Genomic DNA, 16,064 nt, shown 5'->3' with positions numbered 1-16,064 from the left:
CTCCCTCTCCCTCTGTAAACATTAACTGCCAATAGCTCCTTGGGAGGTGGAGCTTTGTAAGTCCCCCTAGAGAACAGGTACATTAAGTTGTTGGTGAATCTATTTATTTGCATAGAATTGATTTATAGATCATATGCTAAATAAGAGATAGATGCAGTTCATTCATATGCCCAACTACAGAGAGCTACTTGGAGAGAAACCAAGTAATTAAAAAAGGAAGAGCTGGAGTTGTAAAATCATTAAATAACAAAATAAATATCATTAGAAGTAGGATCTTTATGTTGGTTGATTAAAATGCTGATTAGGACTAGCAAGATGGATCAGCAGATAAAGGTGCTGTCTTCAAAGCCTGGTGCCCGGAACCCACATAAAGGTGGAAGGAGAGAACTGACTTCACAAAGAGGTCCTCTGACCTCCACACTCAATGTCACGGCATTCACACACACACATTATGTACAATGTACATATGCCCACACTAGTAGAATCTTTTGTTTATGTGCAGACTACATAATAATTTTAAAGTTAATTTAAATTGCTGAATAACTTCATCAAAGTAATGGATTCCTTAAGTGACTATATATAGAGAGGCTTACATTATACAATTTATTTAGGGTTTTGCTTTATGTTTTGTTTGTTTTTATGTGTTTGGAAGGCTTTGTTGTTTTTTCATGTTTTTGTTTTGGTGAGACAGGGTCTCACTCACTATATAGCCCAGTCTGGCCTTGAATTCTTGATTCTCTTACCACCTTCCAAATGCTGTAATTTGAACTATGTGCCTCCTTGCCCAGTGGTTATCCCTGTGAAACAAGATTGAAAAGGGTTTATATCTGAGACCAGAATCCTACCTAAGATTTCTTTTTTAAAGAACATTATATGGAAATGTTTTTATACAGTTGCATTTACTTTAAATATATATTTCTTTAAGATAGGGTCTGGCTATATAGTACTGGGTGGCCTTGAACCCACAGAGTTCTACCTGACCCTACCTCCTGAGTGCTGGGATTAAAGTCATGCACCACCATGCCCAGCTAAAAAAAATTATTAATTAAATTTTTTTGAGTACTACTGTTGTCACATATTTTATTTTTTCAACTTGATTAGACTCCTTGAATTAGAGTGTTTATCTCCTTCTTAAGGAATACTTTGGGGGCTGGAGAGATGGCTCAAAGGTTAAGAGCACTGCCTCTTCTTCCAGGGGTCCTGAGTTCAATTCCCAGCAACCACATGGTGGCTCATAACTATCTGTAATGAGATCTGGGGTGGCCTGCAAGGACACATGCAGGCAGAATACTGTATATATAAAAAAAGAAAGAAAGGAAGGAAAGAAGGAATACTTTTACCTGTAATCTTTCTTTCTCCTCTAGGCTGTAATCAGAAGATGTTTTCAGAAAACAAAGAAAATGTTAAGCTCATGAAAGCTTCAGAGCAAATTAATGAAAATGGCTGTGTAGCTCTGGAAAGGCATACAGCACTGCTAGAACAGGTAATGTTGGGCTGAAAATATTTTCTTTAGGAACTTACACTTCTGATTAGTAAAAAATGTTGAAAGGGCAAGAGAGAGAGAGAGAGAGAGAGAGAGAGAGAGAGAGAGAGAGCGCACGAGCAGAAGTTAAGAGCACTTGCAAAGCTGAGTTCAGTTCCAAGCAACCAATTCTGGTGGCTCATAAACTATAACTCTAGCTTGGGGGATCTGATACCTCTTCCCTCCATGGAACATACCTCAAAACACACATACACACACACACACACACACACGTATACCTTTACAGTATGTCTTAGTTAGGATTATTATTGTGATGAAACACCATGACCAAAAGCAGCTTGGGAGGAAAGAGTTTCTTTGGCTTATACTTTGATATCATAGTTCATCATCCAGGAAAGTAGTCAGGGCAGGAACCTGGAGGCAGGAGCTGATGCAGAGTCCGTGGAGTGGTACTGTGTACTGGCTTGCTTCACATGGCTTACTTAGCCTTCTTTCTTTTTTTGGGGGGTAGGGGGGCAGGTTTCCAGTTGGGGTTTCTCTGCATATCCACGGCTGTCCTGGAACTCACGCTATAGACCAGGCTGGCCTCAAACTCACAGAGACCCACCTGCTTCTCTGTCTCTGAGTGCTGGGATTAAAGGTGTGTGCCACCATCACCCGGCAGCCTCTTTCTTATAGAACCCAGGACCACCAGTTGAGGGATGGCCTAACCTGTAATGGACTGGTCTCTCCTCTGTGGATCACCAGTTAAGAAAATCCCATTCAGGCTTGCTTGCCTACAACTTCATTTTATGGAGACATTTTCTCACTTGAGAGTCCCTCGGATTCTAGGTAGCTTGTTTCCGGTTGACATAAACTAGCTAGGTCATAATGTAAGCAAAAACATTAAGAGTTAAGTTATTTATATTACCAATATATTTCTATTTTCTGGAGTGATTCTAGATCAAATAATCTACAGAATTACATATCTGTAAAAGTCTTGTAGAAAGAGATAGATTTTTTTAAAAAATTAATAAGCTGCCAAATGTCTAAGTCAAACATGGGATGACCTTGAGCTTTACTTGACAATCCAACATTTTGTATTGGTCATGGGGTTTCTTGGTCACCGGCAATAGCTGTTTATTTATCACATCACAGTTACTATTTCATAAACTCATTTTTGAGTCTTAATACATTCAGGTTACATATGTCCTCTTCCAAACTAACGTAGGTATACTGCTTTTTATAACACTATTAAATATACTTATTGCTTTCATTTTTGTCCAATTATTTGTTTCTTCATGGTCCATCTGTCTGATCAACTAGGAATTGAAATATAATCTTCCAGGCTAGGTGGTACATGCCTTTAATCCCAGCACTTGGGAGAGGTGGAGGCAGGTAGATCTCAGAGTTTGAGGCCAGCCTGGTTTCTAGAGCAAGTTCCAGGACAGCCTTGCAGGACTATACAGAGAAACCCTATTTCAAAGAAACAAAACAAAAGACAAACAAAAAAGGGAAGAAATATAATATTCAGTTCTAGTAGAATAACTGTACTCTGTTGTTTTGATGGGTCTGATTGTAATTCATTATGGTTATTGTGATATTCAGTTGGTATACACTGTGCGTAATATACATTATGAAAACAGTAGTCAACTGGAACTATATGAATTGTAGTCATTATTTTGAAGATGAACTTAATTTTAACATGTTTATTTATTTTTTTAGATTCATTTATTTATTATGTATACAGAAGAGGGTACTAGATCTCATTACAGATGGTTGTGAGCCACCATGTGGTTGCTGGGAATTGAACTCAGGACCTCTGGAAAAGCAGTCAGTGCTCTTAACCTCTGAGCTCTCTCTCCAGCCCCTATTTTTGTTTTAAATATTAGACGCATTGTGCAAAATTTAATGTTCAGTTTTTATAATACTGGTATAGGAATATGTAGCAGTTTGTCATTATAAAACATCAGGAAGGCGGGGCAGTGGTGGTATATGCCTTTTATCTCAGCACTTCAGAGCAGAGGCAGGTAGATCCCTGTTGGAGTTGGAGGCCAGCATAGTCTGCAAAGTGAGTTCCAGGACAGCCAAGGCTGTTACACAGAGAAACCCTGTCTCAAAAACAAACAAACAAACAAACAAAAATCAGGAAAGAGTAAAGCAATTTTTAAGCAGTAGAAAATAAGCTGGGCTTGGAGGTACACACCTTTAATCCATCTCTTTGAAGTCAAGGATAGTCTGGTCTACAGACTAGCTGAGGCTACATAGTGAAAAATATTGTCTCAAAAAAAGTAGGAGTGGACTGGAGAGATGGTTCAGATTTTAAGAACAATGTCTCTTCTTCTAGAGGGCCCCGGTTCAAGTCCCAGAACCCACATGCTATCTCGTAACTATCTGTAACTCCATTTCCAGGAGTTCTGATGCCCTCTTCTGGCCCCTGTGCATGGTGCACATACCTACATTCAGGCAAAACATTAATACACATAAAAATTAAAAGTAGGAAGTAAAATTGTTTTGAAATTTGAAACTGGCATGTTTTGGCTTTTATTTAAATTCTAGGTTAAACATTGGATCCGACAGGAAATCTACATGATAAATTGTAATCTATTTGATCAAAAACTGAATGAACTGAATGAACGCATTGGGAAGACCCAGTGTAAGAATAAGCATGAAGCAATAGCTGGTGAACTCTTTGTAAGTTTCTAATTTTATTTCTTCCTTTTATTATATGTGGAGTGTGGTCATATTCTGTATGTTGGGACAGGGAGATAATAAAACAGTGGTTCTCAACCTTCCCAATGCTGCAACTCTTTAATATAGTTCTTCATGTTGTGCTGACCCCCAACCATAAGATTACTTTTGTTCCTACCTCATAACTGTAATTTTGTTACTGTTATGAATCGTAATGTAAATATCTGATATGCAGGATATGAGATACAACCCCCAGATTGACAACCGCTCCAATAAAAGACCTACTAGTTTAATCTTAGTCCTAGTAGGCATTCTGTGTCTGTTGATGGTTATCCGTAATACGTGGGCATTTTTCCATTTTAGTATGTGCTTTATGAGAGTTTACACAATCTGTCTTAAGATCTTTCAAACTCTCTGCCTTTCTTTTTCCTATTTTTTATTTTTTTATTTTTCTAGGGTTACGGTCTGGTGTTTTTTTTTTTTTTTTTTACCAACATCAGTTTTATTGTAGACAGATTGTTTCCTGTTTTTTATCTTTCATGCTTTTCTTTTTTGAGGTTTTATCTGGGTATATGTAGTCTAGGTTGGTTTTGAACTCTATATTCTTCTCCTTTAAATCCTCTTGATTTTGGAATTGGAACCATGAGCCATCCGAACAAGCTCCTTCCATTCTTAACCATCTTAAGTAGCTGACAGCCTCATTTATCAGTTTTTCACATTTTGAGTTCTGTGTCTGTATTTAACTGCAGACTGATTTTTTTCTTTTGTTGTTGATTTGGGGTCTCATTACATAGCCTCAACTACCCGACTGTCCTGGAATTCACTATACAGATTAGGAAGGTCTCTCAATCTTTAACTGCCTGCCACTGCCTCCTGAATGCTGAAATTAAAGGCATGTGCCACCACAGACAGACTGAAAATATTCAGGGAAAAAGTGTTTCTGTTGAGTGTGTACCATTTTTTTGTCCGGTCATTACTCCCTGAACAGTACATTGTAACAACTATGTAATAGTATTCCCATTGTATCAGACCTTGTAAGTAATCTAAAGATAATTTAAAGTGCACAAAAGATTGTGTGTATGGTTTTAATGTGCAGATTTTTGTATTTATGGGACTTGGAACCATTCCTCTTTGGATAGCAAATGTTGACTGTGTGAGAATTTATTATCACTGCCTGGGGGGCCAGCCTCCAGACAGCTCAGGGCTCAAAGGGAAATCCACAGTGTAGGCACGCACTATGACTTTTTTATCTGAGAGGGTTAGGGGAAAAAGATACTCACACACTCTCTTTCTTCAGACCTTTTCTTTATTCTTTGATTCTCTGTTCTTTATTTTCCTGGTGATTTTCCTTCTCTCATTCTTGATGTTTTCTTTCTAACTCTATCTTTATTCTTGATGTTTTCCTTCTAACTCATTTTAACTCTCTCTAACTCTATCTCTATTCTTTCCCTTACAGCTTATATACCCCAGCAAAATCTTTCAGGCAATATAAAAATTACAGTGTGGTTACATTCTGTTTTTCAAGTGAATGATACAATGAATACAAAACAAACAGTTAAAAACATGTTTTCCATATCCCTTACATGATTAAACATTTTATGTATTACAAGTGAAAAACAAATTATCCCAAGAACCCACATACATTCATACCCAAGTAACTTGTTATAGATTAACTGTGTAGGCAAGCAAGATGTTCTCAGTTAGGTCTTTTACTGGTGGGCTGTAGTTTTGTAGTTACAAAGAAAGGACCAATTACTTTATTACTTATTTTGAAAGGTAATCTTATAAGGAATCTTAAACCTAAACTTTTATATATGAAAAAGAATCAGTCAGCTCTACTTTAAATCTTTGGTGTGCATACCCACTCATCAATAGTTTTTTTTGTTTATTTGTTTTCGTTTTTGTTTTTTGAGACAGAGTTTCTCCGTGTAGTTTTGGTGCCTTTCCTGGAACTCACTCTGTAGACCAGGCTGGCCTCAAACTCACAGAGATCCACCTGCCTCTGCCTCCCAAGTGCTGGGATTAAAGGCCATCAATAGTTTCTTATATCAGGAGATTGGGGGCAAAAATGCACACAAGTAATTAATCATCACCTTTGATCACCAACCAAACCTAGCAAGGAAGATACATCAGCTAGTGACAATTGGGCTGCTTTGTATTTTTTACCTTAACCTAATGAATCTATAACTCAGCTATGTGTCCTTGTGAACTTGAGATTGTTTTCTGGGGTTATTTTTCTTAATGCTATTATCAAAACATCTGATCTAACCTGAAGTTATTTTAAGGCTTTGTTTTAGCTAATGATGCACACCGAAACCAGTGACTGCACATTCAGCAGTAAGAAAATTAGAGCGAGCCTGGCTCCTGGGGACTCAATTATTTTTCTTAATCATTAACCTGAACTGCGAACTATGCAACTTCTTAGGTAAAACTTGTAGGCCCTAGCTGTATAACATTTCCTTGTATTTAATTTTTATTCATCAAAACTCTGTATAAGCTATTATTGTTATCTATTAGACAGTATAGCTTAGGGAGGGATCATCTTTATAACAATCCACAGATAAAAATGCCCAGTAGAATGTTATGTTTCCATGCCTGTCCAAGACTGACCCATTAGGGAGTTTCCTCCTGATGGGCTGACACCTTGAACTTCAATTACTACTTGCTGCTCCTCTGACACAGCCACCAGCAGTTTTTCACTGGGGTAGATGACCTAGTTAGTTTGATCCCATCTTTATGCAGCATGCATAAACAGGGTATGCGCATGTATACCTCCACTACCCAGAGATAGAGGCAGGAAAGCTACAAATTCAAGGACATCTTTGGCTACATAGGGAGTTCAAGGCTAGCTTGTAATACATCAGACCACATATATAAATAAATAAATAAGTAAATTTAAAAAGTAAAGATGCTAGCTAAGGGAATGAAAGACTGAAGGCATTCCTTTCTGGGAGTCATTGGGGCCTGGAGTTATGATGAAAAAGAAATGAAGGAAAAGAAGATCTTTTCATTTATTTGAGTAGATGCCTACATTTCACAAGACTACTTGGTCAAATAGTTTTCATTCTTCTTTTGTAGTATTTAGTACCCTGGTGTGATTGACACCCAAGTTTTCTTTCTTCTAGATAAAAATCAGAAGACTTCAAAGACGTATTAAAACAGTATTATCATCTCAAGGAAATTGTTTGGAACCAAACACATTACCCAATAATACAGTCTGTGAGGTTCGTATAAATACACAGAAGTTTTAATCTGCCTGGCTTGTTGGATGTGAATATACTTCCAATCAAGGACAGAGAGCTTAGATAACAATGTTGGGTTCTTGTTTTTTAAAGTTAAATGTGAAAAGTACCGAAGTGGCACTGAAGGAGGGATTGTTACGAAAAGGAACCAGGACTTGATGATCGGGGAAATACTCAGCATATCCAGAATACAGCTCTAAAATTAAGTTTGTAGTCAGAAAGACAGTTCTGGGGTACAAGGATACATATAGCTACCACCTTTTGGAAGTCTTTGGAAGGACCAAAAAGTCATGGTATATGCCACATTACTCCCTTAATGGGTACTCTACTTAGGCTTAGTATGTACAACCTGGCTTCTTCAGAGCTGTAGTTTCAATAACAATTTACTTTTATGGCTTTTGTGTGCTCTTTTGCTTGGCTTCATTCTTTGGGCTCCTCATGGTTACCTGTTGGTCCCAGCAGGTACTGCCTAAATCCTCCCCACTGCTGTTGGTCTATGCTCTTAGTCACAGAGTGCATTGAGCCTGCTGGTTCTCTCTGGTGTAGAGCTGAGTACTGTTGCTAGTCTATGCCCTGCTGCTGGCGTACATGTGGGAAGAGGGCAAAATTGCCTTTGAAGTAGATTTGGCTGGCTGCTCTTCTGGGATGCAGTTCTGGGGATTGGTCCTTGGTTAGGCTCTGCTTCCTATTGTTGCTGCAGCCATTTAGACTTCCTCTGCCCCCAGTGTTCACCCAGCTGTTACTGTGGTTTATGAAATGGAACTTTTGATTCTTCTAGTATTGGGATTGAATCACCGCCAACCACTACTTCATATTTGGAATGATTGATGGAGAGATGTCTATTTTCGTTATAATCTAGTATGATGTATAGCATATACTTCACTGTTATGAAGTCTCCCTTCATTAAATTTTTCAGTTGCTTTATGATTACCCATTGAATTATTATTTACATGCCTGTAATGTTGTAGATAAGAGTGGAGGAGAGAGAGAGAGTGAATCTATGTTACCTTGTCCTGTAAGTGAATGGACACTGTTCCTTTGCTTTCCAAGGGTACGTGAGTGTATTCACATATAAAATAAATTTACTTAGTATAATAGCACTTCAGAGTTCTGCCTTAGTGTGTCTACCTTATTTTTCATGCTGCCCCATGGAGTCCAAGGTTTAAATACATTAACAACTGGAAGTTAAAAATCACTCTTTTATTTTATTTTTTAAAACTTAGACTACTAGAAATTAGATGATGTCTAAGTATCTCAGTATTTGCTTGTCCTGTTTTCACAGTCTAGGTTTGTAATGTCATTGTTAATTTAATTGACTCATTTTGGCAGAGAAATCACCTTCATGGTCATCAGCCATTGAAGTACAAAACATTTAATATTGCAGTCTGAGAGACCAACTCCCAGAACTGCTCTAGGGTTGTAAAGAGAATGCCTTCAGAGTAGCAGGAATTAGGAATAGTTCTTATTTATCTGAGGGAGTAAGACTCAAACACATACTGATGATTGTTTTATTTTTCTCAAGCTTCTCTCTTTCCTCTTGTTCTGCCTCCCCTTCATACATCCCATGGAAACCAATAAAAAGTTACATCTGAGGGGAGTGAGTAACCATGGCAATGCACAGCTGCAAGGTTCAGGCTGTAACCTGAGGCCAGGGGCACAGTGCCCAGTGAGACAAGCTGCTGAGGAATTTTTGCAGGGAGTAGCCGCTGGTCTGTGTTATCAACCAGAACTGGGCATAGTCATTAGATTGCTTTGTGTCTAAAAACCTTGATTCAACAGATCAGACACCTGGGAATTTGTTCTTGTGTATTATCTATGAAGGTCTAACTTAGCACCATTCACAGAAACATAGTTTGAGTTTGCTCTGAGACCTAAAATCAGCTAATTGTATGTAACTTGTTTTAGAACTGAGAAGAAATTGCTGTCTTCTTTATGTCAGTCTGAGTTAATGATATAAAACAGGCTTAAATGTTTTACAATCCTTGTAGTGCTAATTATGAAGCATATCCTAGTATATTTCTATTCATCAAAATTATACAGCTTAATAAGAAATCATCTTTCTGACCATCCACAGATATATGTGCCCCAAAAGTACAAAACACCACCAATGGGCTATGGGAAGAACCCCACAGCTGTTTTTAGGGAAGAAATGTAGTGGCACATGAGAAAATTACAGACAGAAGCAACCAGTTTTCAGTGTCTGTGGTCCTGTAAGCCTTGCTTGAATGGGGTTCCTCCATTAGAGAATTATTCGTCTGGTGGGTTGATACCTGAACTATCCATTGTCATCTGCTGTATATTCTTGTGGCCTCTGGTAAAGCCATTGCTACCAGCAGCTCTCAGCAATTTAATATTTTAACTTACATACATAGGACTCTTCCATGTGAAATTTTACCTTCCACTCACCTTGTTTTTCCTCATCTATTTAACAGGTTACAGATTCAGAGGCAATGAATTCGAGTGTGACCCAAGAGTCAGTTAAAAGCCGAAGTAAAAGAATGCCTTCTGTGAACCCTGATCATTTTAACTCTTCAGGAAAAGCAAGTAGAAGGGTTAATTTGTCACCAGCTTGTGTTGAGTTTGTTTCTGAAAGGTAGGCGCTTCTATAAAAACGCATAAATTTATCTATCTAAATATATGTTTATAGTTATATTAGTTAAACATAAGGTACCTTAAAACTTCATCTTCACATCCGCAGTCTGAAGGAATTCCCTTGGTTCTCTGAGCTTCTGTTGTTGTTTGAACAGCACTCAGGTTTTGAATTGTCAGGTGTCAGGTTTTGTTGTGCTGCTTCCAACCTTTGTCATAGTGATTAGTGGATCACTTTTGGTGCCCTCCGTTTTGAAAGTGTTACCTTGATAACATCCACCTGGGATGAACTTACTTGTCTAATTGTATCATAAAGCACTGCTCTGTAGCGTTGAGGGATTGGGTTTGGTTAGGAAGAGTGTTTTTAGAAGCAAAGAAGCTTGCTTGGCTTAGATCAGTGCTGTTTCAAGGGGTGTAGTGGAAAATACTGATAAAGTCTTTCTGTTTTTATGACTTTGAGACAGGGTCTGTGTTACCTTGGCTGGTTTGGGTATTTGGGACATAACATACAGTTTTAGCCCTGCATTTTCATTCTTTTAATTGCATGTGTATGTTTGTGTGTCTGTGTGGAATTATGTGCACATAAATGCAGCTCAGCTGAGTGTCAGATCTCATCTGAGCTGGAGTTCTAAGTAGTTGTGAGCTACCCAACATGGGTGTTAGGAACCAAACTCAGGTTCTTTGCAAGAATAACAAGTGTTCTTCATCTCTCTTGCATTTTGGTGTCAAGTCGGGAATCTATTAAGAAGGCATTTAGTTGATGAAGGCAGGAGTCATCAATCAGTGAGTCTGCTGCTACCACTTGTTGACGGCTTTGTTCTGAAATCCCCGAAGTGGCAAGAGAGGAAAGCAGGTGCTGATGATGCAAAGTAAAGAAGCCGAGGCTTTGCGGTACCCTCACTTCACAGGCAACTGTGTCCACTTACCAGTGGATCCTGTCTCATGCAGACACTACTTTATGTACGGAAACAACCTGTAGTTTATGGAGCTGTTTTTGGCAGTTAAGCATCCTTTCCAAAATGTACAGATAGTGTAACACACATGCAGCTTGGCCGTGATGGCTTTTATGTTTTGTTGTTTGTTTTTTGAGACAGCTCTCTATAGGCTGGCTAGCCTGGAACTTGCTATGTAAATCGAGCTAGCTTCAAAATCAGAGACCCTCTTGCCTCTGCCTCTGGAGTACTAGGACTAAAGGCATGTGCCACTATACCTCACCTTAGAAGATGAGTTTTATAAAACATTTAAGGAAGAAATAATACAAACATTAAGTAAACTCTTGCCAGAGTATGAAAAAGAAGAAGCTTATTAAATTCATTTTATGAGAAATGAACCTTGATGCTAAAAGTCAATATTAAAATATTGTATAAATGAAAAATTACCCACAAAATAGACTTATGTATCTTAAACAAAATTCTACTAGTTCAAATAGGACAGTCTATAAAAGTTGATTGTATCTTAGTACTGGCTAAACCTTGGGGTCAGTGCAGCTCGAGTTAACCTTCTAATGAGAGACCCCGAGCCAGGATCCCTCAACTATAATACTCTTCTGTACCCACAGAAATAAGGATATGTTTTTTTGTTTTGTTTTGTTTAAAGGACATTGCGGTCTTAGATAAATTGTTATATAGCTTTAGATGAGTTAGATGAGTAATACAGCACTCAAGCATCAGGAATTGAACAGAATGAAGTTTATCTGTAGTCCTTATAAGACACACTTAATCTTTTATTTCCCCCTATTTTTGTGACACACTGTAGCTGGAGTTTTCTCTCCGAGTCCCACCAAGCCCTGGCAATCCGACAGCCCACTTATAATAAACACACAGACACTTATATTATTTAAATTGTTTGGCCTAATGGCTCAGGCTTCTAGCTATCTAGTTCTTATATCTTAAATTAACCCATTTCTATAAATTTATACCTTGCCATGTGGCTCATGGCTTACCGGCATCTTCACATGCTGCTTGTCATGGTGGCGGCTGGTAGTGTCTCTCTGACTCAGCCTTCCACTTCCCAGAATTCTCCCCTCTCCTTGTCCCGCCTATACTTCCTGCCTGGCCACTGGCCAATCAGTGTTTTATTTATACAGAACAATATCTAAGTTTCACATAAACTCCCAAGTGTATCCTGTAGCATGTGCACTTGAGATGTTTTATTGTGATTTGGGTCTAGTCTATATGTCAGTACAGTGTGATTTCTCAGCACTTTCAGCTTGTTTCATAGCATTCCTGTGTGGCAAGGACAGTGCCTTGTGAGGGGAGTAGTGATGGGCATCAGAGTTTTATCTTTGTAACCGCTTCTCCTCAGGGCCTTGACCCTTCAGGTTTTCATTATTTTAGCAACATTCTTATCATCAAATATATTTTTGTTAATTTTCTTAGTTGAAGTGTTTTTAAATATAGCGTTTTTAATTGTCTGAATGAGGGTCCCACCATAAGCTATTCTTCATACCAATTTATATTTAGTTTTGTATAAATACAATTTATTCCTTAAAATATTTAAGAGATTACCTTTTAAAGATACACAAAAGGAAATGTGTGTCCCATAGTATTATGCTGCCACTAGAGAAAGCCAGGTTTCTAATTGTTTTTGTTTTTGATGACCCAGAATTGGAGAAATTAGTTCTGTTACTATTTTTCTGTGCTTCTTAATGGTTAGATTTAGCTTAAGCATTTTATGTTTAGAATGTGAAGAAACTAGGAAATGCAGTTATAACTGAGCTGAAGAAACTCAGAGAGAAGGCTCATAGACCAAAGTGTGTATACTTTTAAGAAATTTGGGTTGGGCAGTGGTGGAGCACACCTGTATAATCCCTGCACTCGGGAGGCAGAGGCAGGTGGATCTCTGTGAATTCAAGGCCAGCCTGGTCTACATGGCAAGTTCCAAGACAGTCAGGACTATACAGAGAAACCCTGTCTCTAAAAACAAAAAAAAAAGGAAAAATTTGGTTTATAAGAAATGTTGAGGATAAAAATTAAGTATAAAGGTCTAAGGCAACCCAAAACAAGACCACATTACTCATCTTTTTTTTTATAATAAAGCACCTTACTAATTTTGATTAACAAAATGTTAATGTTGCCCAAAGAAGTAAATCTTGGATTACAATGCATGTGCAGACATTTCTGTGGAAATTGACAGGATTGGAGGGCCAGGTGTGGTGGCACTTGCCTTTTAATCCCAGCCAGGGCTACAGAAATCCTGTCTCTAAAACAAAACAAAATGGTACTCATTTAGGGGTCAGTGATGGCCCTTTAAGTAAAAACAGGCTTGCCTTAAAGCCTGATGATCTGAGTTTGATTTTTAGAGCCACCGTAAAGGCAGAAGGAGAGATCCCATTTTACAGAGTTGGCCCTCTGACCTATATGCACACTGTCGCATTCACATGCATACAAACACACTCACAGAATAATAATAAAGCTTAGGGCTAGAGAGGTCATTCAACGGGTAAGAGCATTTGCTCTTCTTTTAGAGAACCTGAATTCAGTTTTCAGCACCCACATGTGTAGTTAAGATTTTTCTTTGGGCCATCAACCACCTCCCAAATAATGACACAGGGACTTATTATTAATTATGAATGCTTGGCCTTAGCTTAGGCTTATCCCACTAGCTCTTTTAACTTAATTTAACTTGTTTCTATTAATCTGTGTTTTGCCTCAGGGCTTTTTACCTTTCTTTCATTCTGTACATCCTACTTTCCTGCTTCCTCCATGTCTGTCTGTCTAGCCCCTGGTATCTCCCTGTCTTCTCCTTTTCTTTCTTTCTTGAGCCTAAATTTCTCCCCATCCTTACTCTTTCTCTGCCTGGAATTTCCACTTATACCTTCTTCCCCACTATTGGCTGTTCCACTTTTTATTAGACCAATCCAATCCCTTAGTCAGACAAGGTAAAATAGCAACACATCTTTACATAATAAAACAAATCCAACACATCTTTACATAATTAAACAAAAATACAGCACATCTTTGCATAGTTAAACAAATATTCTGCAACATAAACAAATGCAACACATCTTTGCATAGTTAAACAAATATTCCAAAACATACTTGACATCTTACAACCATCTATAACTCCAATTTTAGAGAGTCCAGCACTCTCTTCTGTCATTCACAGGCATTAGGCACATACAGTACATACACATACATGCAGGCAAAACACACAAACACTAAAAAAAAAAATTTTTTTTAATTATAAAGCTTAAAAAAACACTAATTTAGGGGCTGGAGAGATGGCTCAGAGGTTAAGAGCACTGACTGTTCTTCCAGAGGTCCTGAGTTCAATTCCCAGCAACCACATGGTGGCTCACAACCATCTGTAATAAGATCTGGTGCCCTCTTCTGGCCTGCACTCATACATGCTGTATACATAATAAATAAAAAAAAAACAAAAAACAAAAAACCCACTAATTTAAACCCAGTTCTCTTTCTCTCCATCCTTTCCCTTCCTCCCATCTTGCAAGGGTTGGCACCACGTACCTAAAGTATGCTAGCCGAGTACCCTACCACCTAGCTACAGCTACAGCCCTTATTTAATCTCTATAAAATTTGTGCCTGTTTTACAGACAAGGAAACAAAAGTACACTATTAACTGGCAAGTTAAGATTGAGATCCAGACATTTAGTCTCTAGAACTGGTGTTCTTATTTACCATATAATAACATTTCTATTAATTTTATACACCATTTTTTCCTCTATAGTAAAATGTAGATAGAAAACATATTCAACACATTCACACTACCATGAAAACCATCAGATTACCCTGTTTTCCCCCAACTATGGCCTGTAGATGTGATTCTAAACGGTGTTATTAAATAAGAAAAAGAGCCAAATAGAGAGGTAATAGCCCAAGAGGTCAAAGCACTAGCCAATAGCCTTTAGCTTACCAGTCGCTGCCATCCTTCTCCTCAGAAAGAGGCCTACTTCCTGTGTGTCTGTATTTTTTATTGCCTTTCTGTTCTGCCTTCTCATTGGCTGTAAACCCAACCACATGACTTCCTCGTCACTGCCTGTCTATACAGACCTCCAGGTCTCTAAGGTTGGTACTGAGATTAAAGGCGTGTGTCTCCATCCTGGCTGTGTCCTTGAACACACAGAGATTCTGTGATTGGGATTAAGGGCATGTGCTACCACTGCCAGACTTCTGCTCAATGGCTTGCTAATACCTCTGACCCCCAGGCAACTTTATTTATTAAGATGCAAATAAAATCACATTTCAGCACAAATAAAATATCACCATGTATCCCTTTTCTATTCTAATAAAAAGAAAAAAAGGAAAAAAGTTATAACTAATATAAGAAAAACTATATACAGTAAGTACAATAACTATATACAATATATACAAGCAATAAATAACTAAACAATGTCTAGTCCATTTGCAGTTGACAAATTCAGAGAAAATAATTCCATTATCTCTCCTATTTTGGTAAGTCCAAAATGTACCTGATTCACTTTCTATCCTAACATATTACTAACAGAACTATCTTACAATGTCTTTCAAATTTATACACTTACACCTCTTTAGTGAGTTTCTTTTCTGAAATTCTTAACAAGGAAAATTATAACTATAACTATCTAATCTTTAACTATAACTACTCTAATCTTTAACTATAACTATATCTAATCTTCAACTCCCTCAGAGACCTAAGAAGGAAATAATATTACCTAATAAAACAGGAAGTCCAAACAAGCGACTTCCAAAAAAATGTGAGTTGATAGAAACAGCCAGCTGCCTGTACAGTCACCCAAGGTTTCTCTGCAGCGCTGGGGCATCATCTTCAGCCTATAGGTTTAGCGTATCTGACAGACTCATTTGTGAAGTAGGATGTACACAAGGCCAACAGTTCGACCTCACATTTGGTGAGAGCAGTCCATGTACCAGAAACACCTGAATTCCACTAGTGTCCTGTCATGATTCAGGATTTTAAATTCTGGAAATTATTGATGTTTTTTTAATTCAGCTGTCCATTCTTCTTGGCTCATGTGTGTAGCTTCATCTCGGCATCCTGTTCTTCTCTGCATCCCATTCTTCTCAGCTTGTGGGTGGCTTCCACTCTTTTATTAAATGCCAGTCTACCATTGAGAAGTTAGA

At 38.0% G+C, this 16,064-nt stretch overlaps 1 protein-coding gene across 9 annotated transcripts in view; it reads left to right on the top strand.

Moving 5' to 3' along the window:
* The window catches only part of Atf7ip2 (activating transcription factor 7 interacting protein 2), a 71,663-nt gene that overhangs the window by 19,515 nt on the left and 36,084 nt on the right, over positions 1-16,064 (top strand). For all 9 annotated transcript variants that reach the window (XM_059270017.1, XM_059270014.1, XM_059270016.1 and 6 more), the window contains 4 exons: positions 1,365-1,483; positions 4,022-4,156; positions 7,279-7,377; positions 9,828-9,988. In XM_059270017.1, coding sequence (XP_059126000.1) covers positions 1,365-1,483; positions 4,022-4,156; positions 7,279-7,377; positions 9,828-9,988 — 514 coding nt within the window. The remainder of the gene's footprint in view (positions 1-1,364; positions 1,484-4,021; positions 4,157-7,278; positions 7,378-9,827; positions 9,989-16,064) is intronic.

The sequence above is a fragment of the Peromyscus eremicus genome, chromosome 8a (assembly GCF_949786415.1).
Source record: "Peromyscus eremicus chromosome 8a, PerEre_H2_v1, whole genome shotgun sequence".
NCBI lineage: Eukaryota > Metazoa > Chordata > Mammalia > Rodentia > Cricetidae > Peromyscus > Peromyscus eremicus.
The sequence above is the reverse complement of the archived record's forward strand: the minus strand, read 5'-3'. Positions and strand labels throughout refer to the sequence as shown.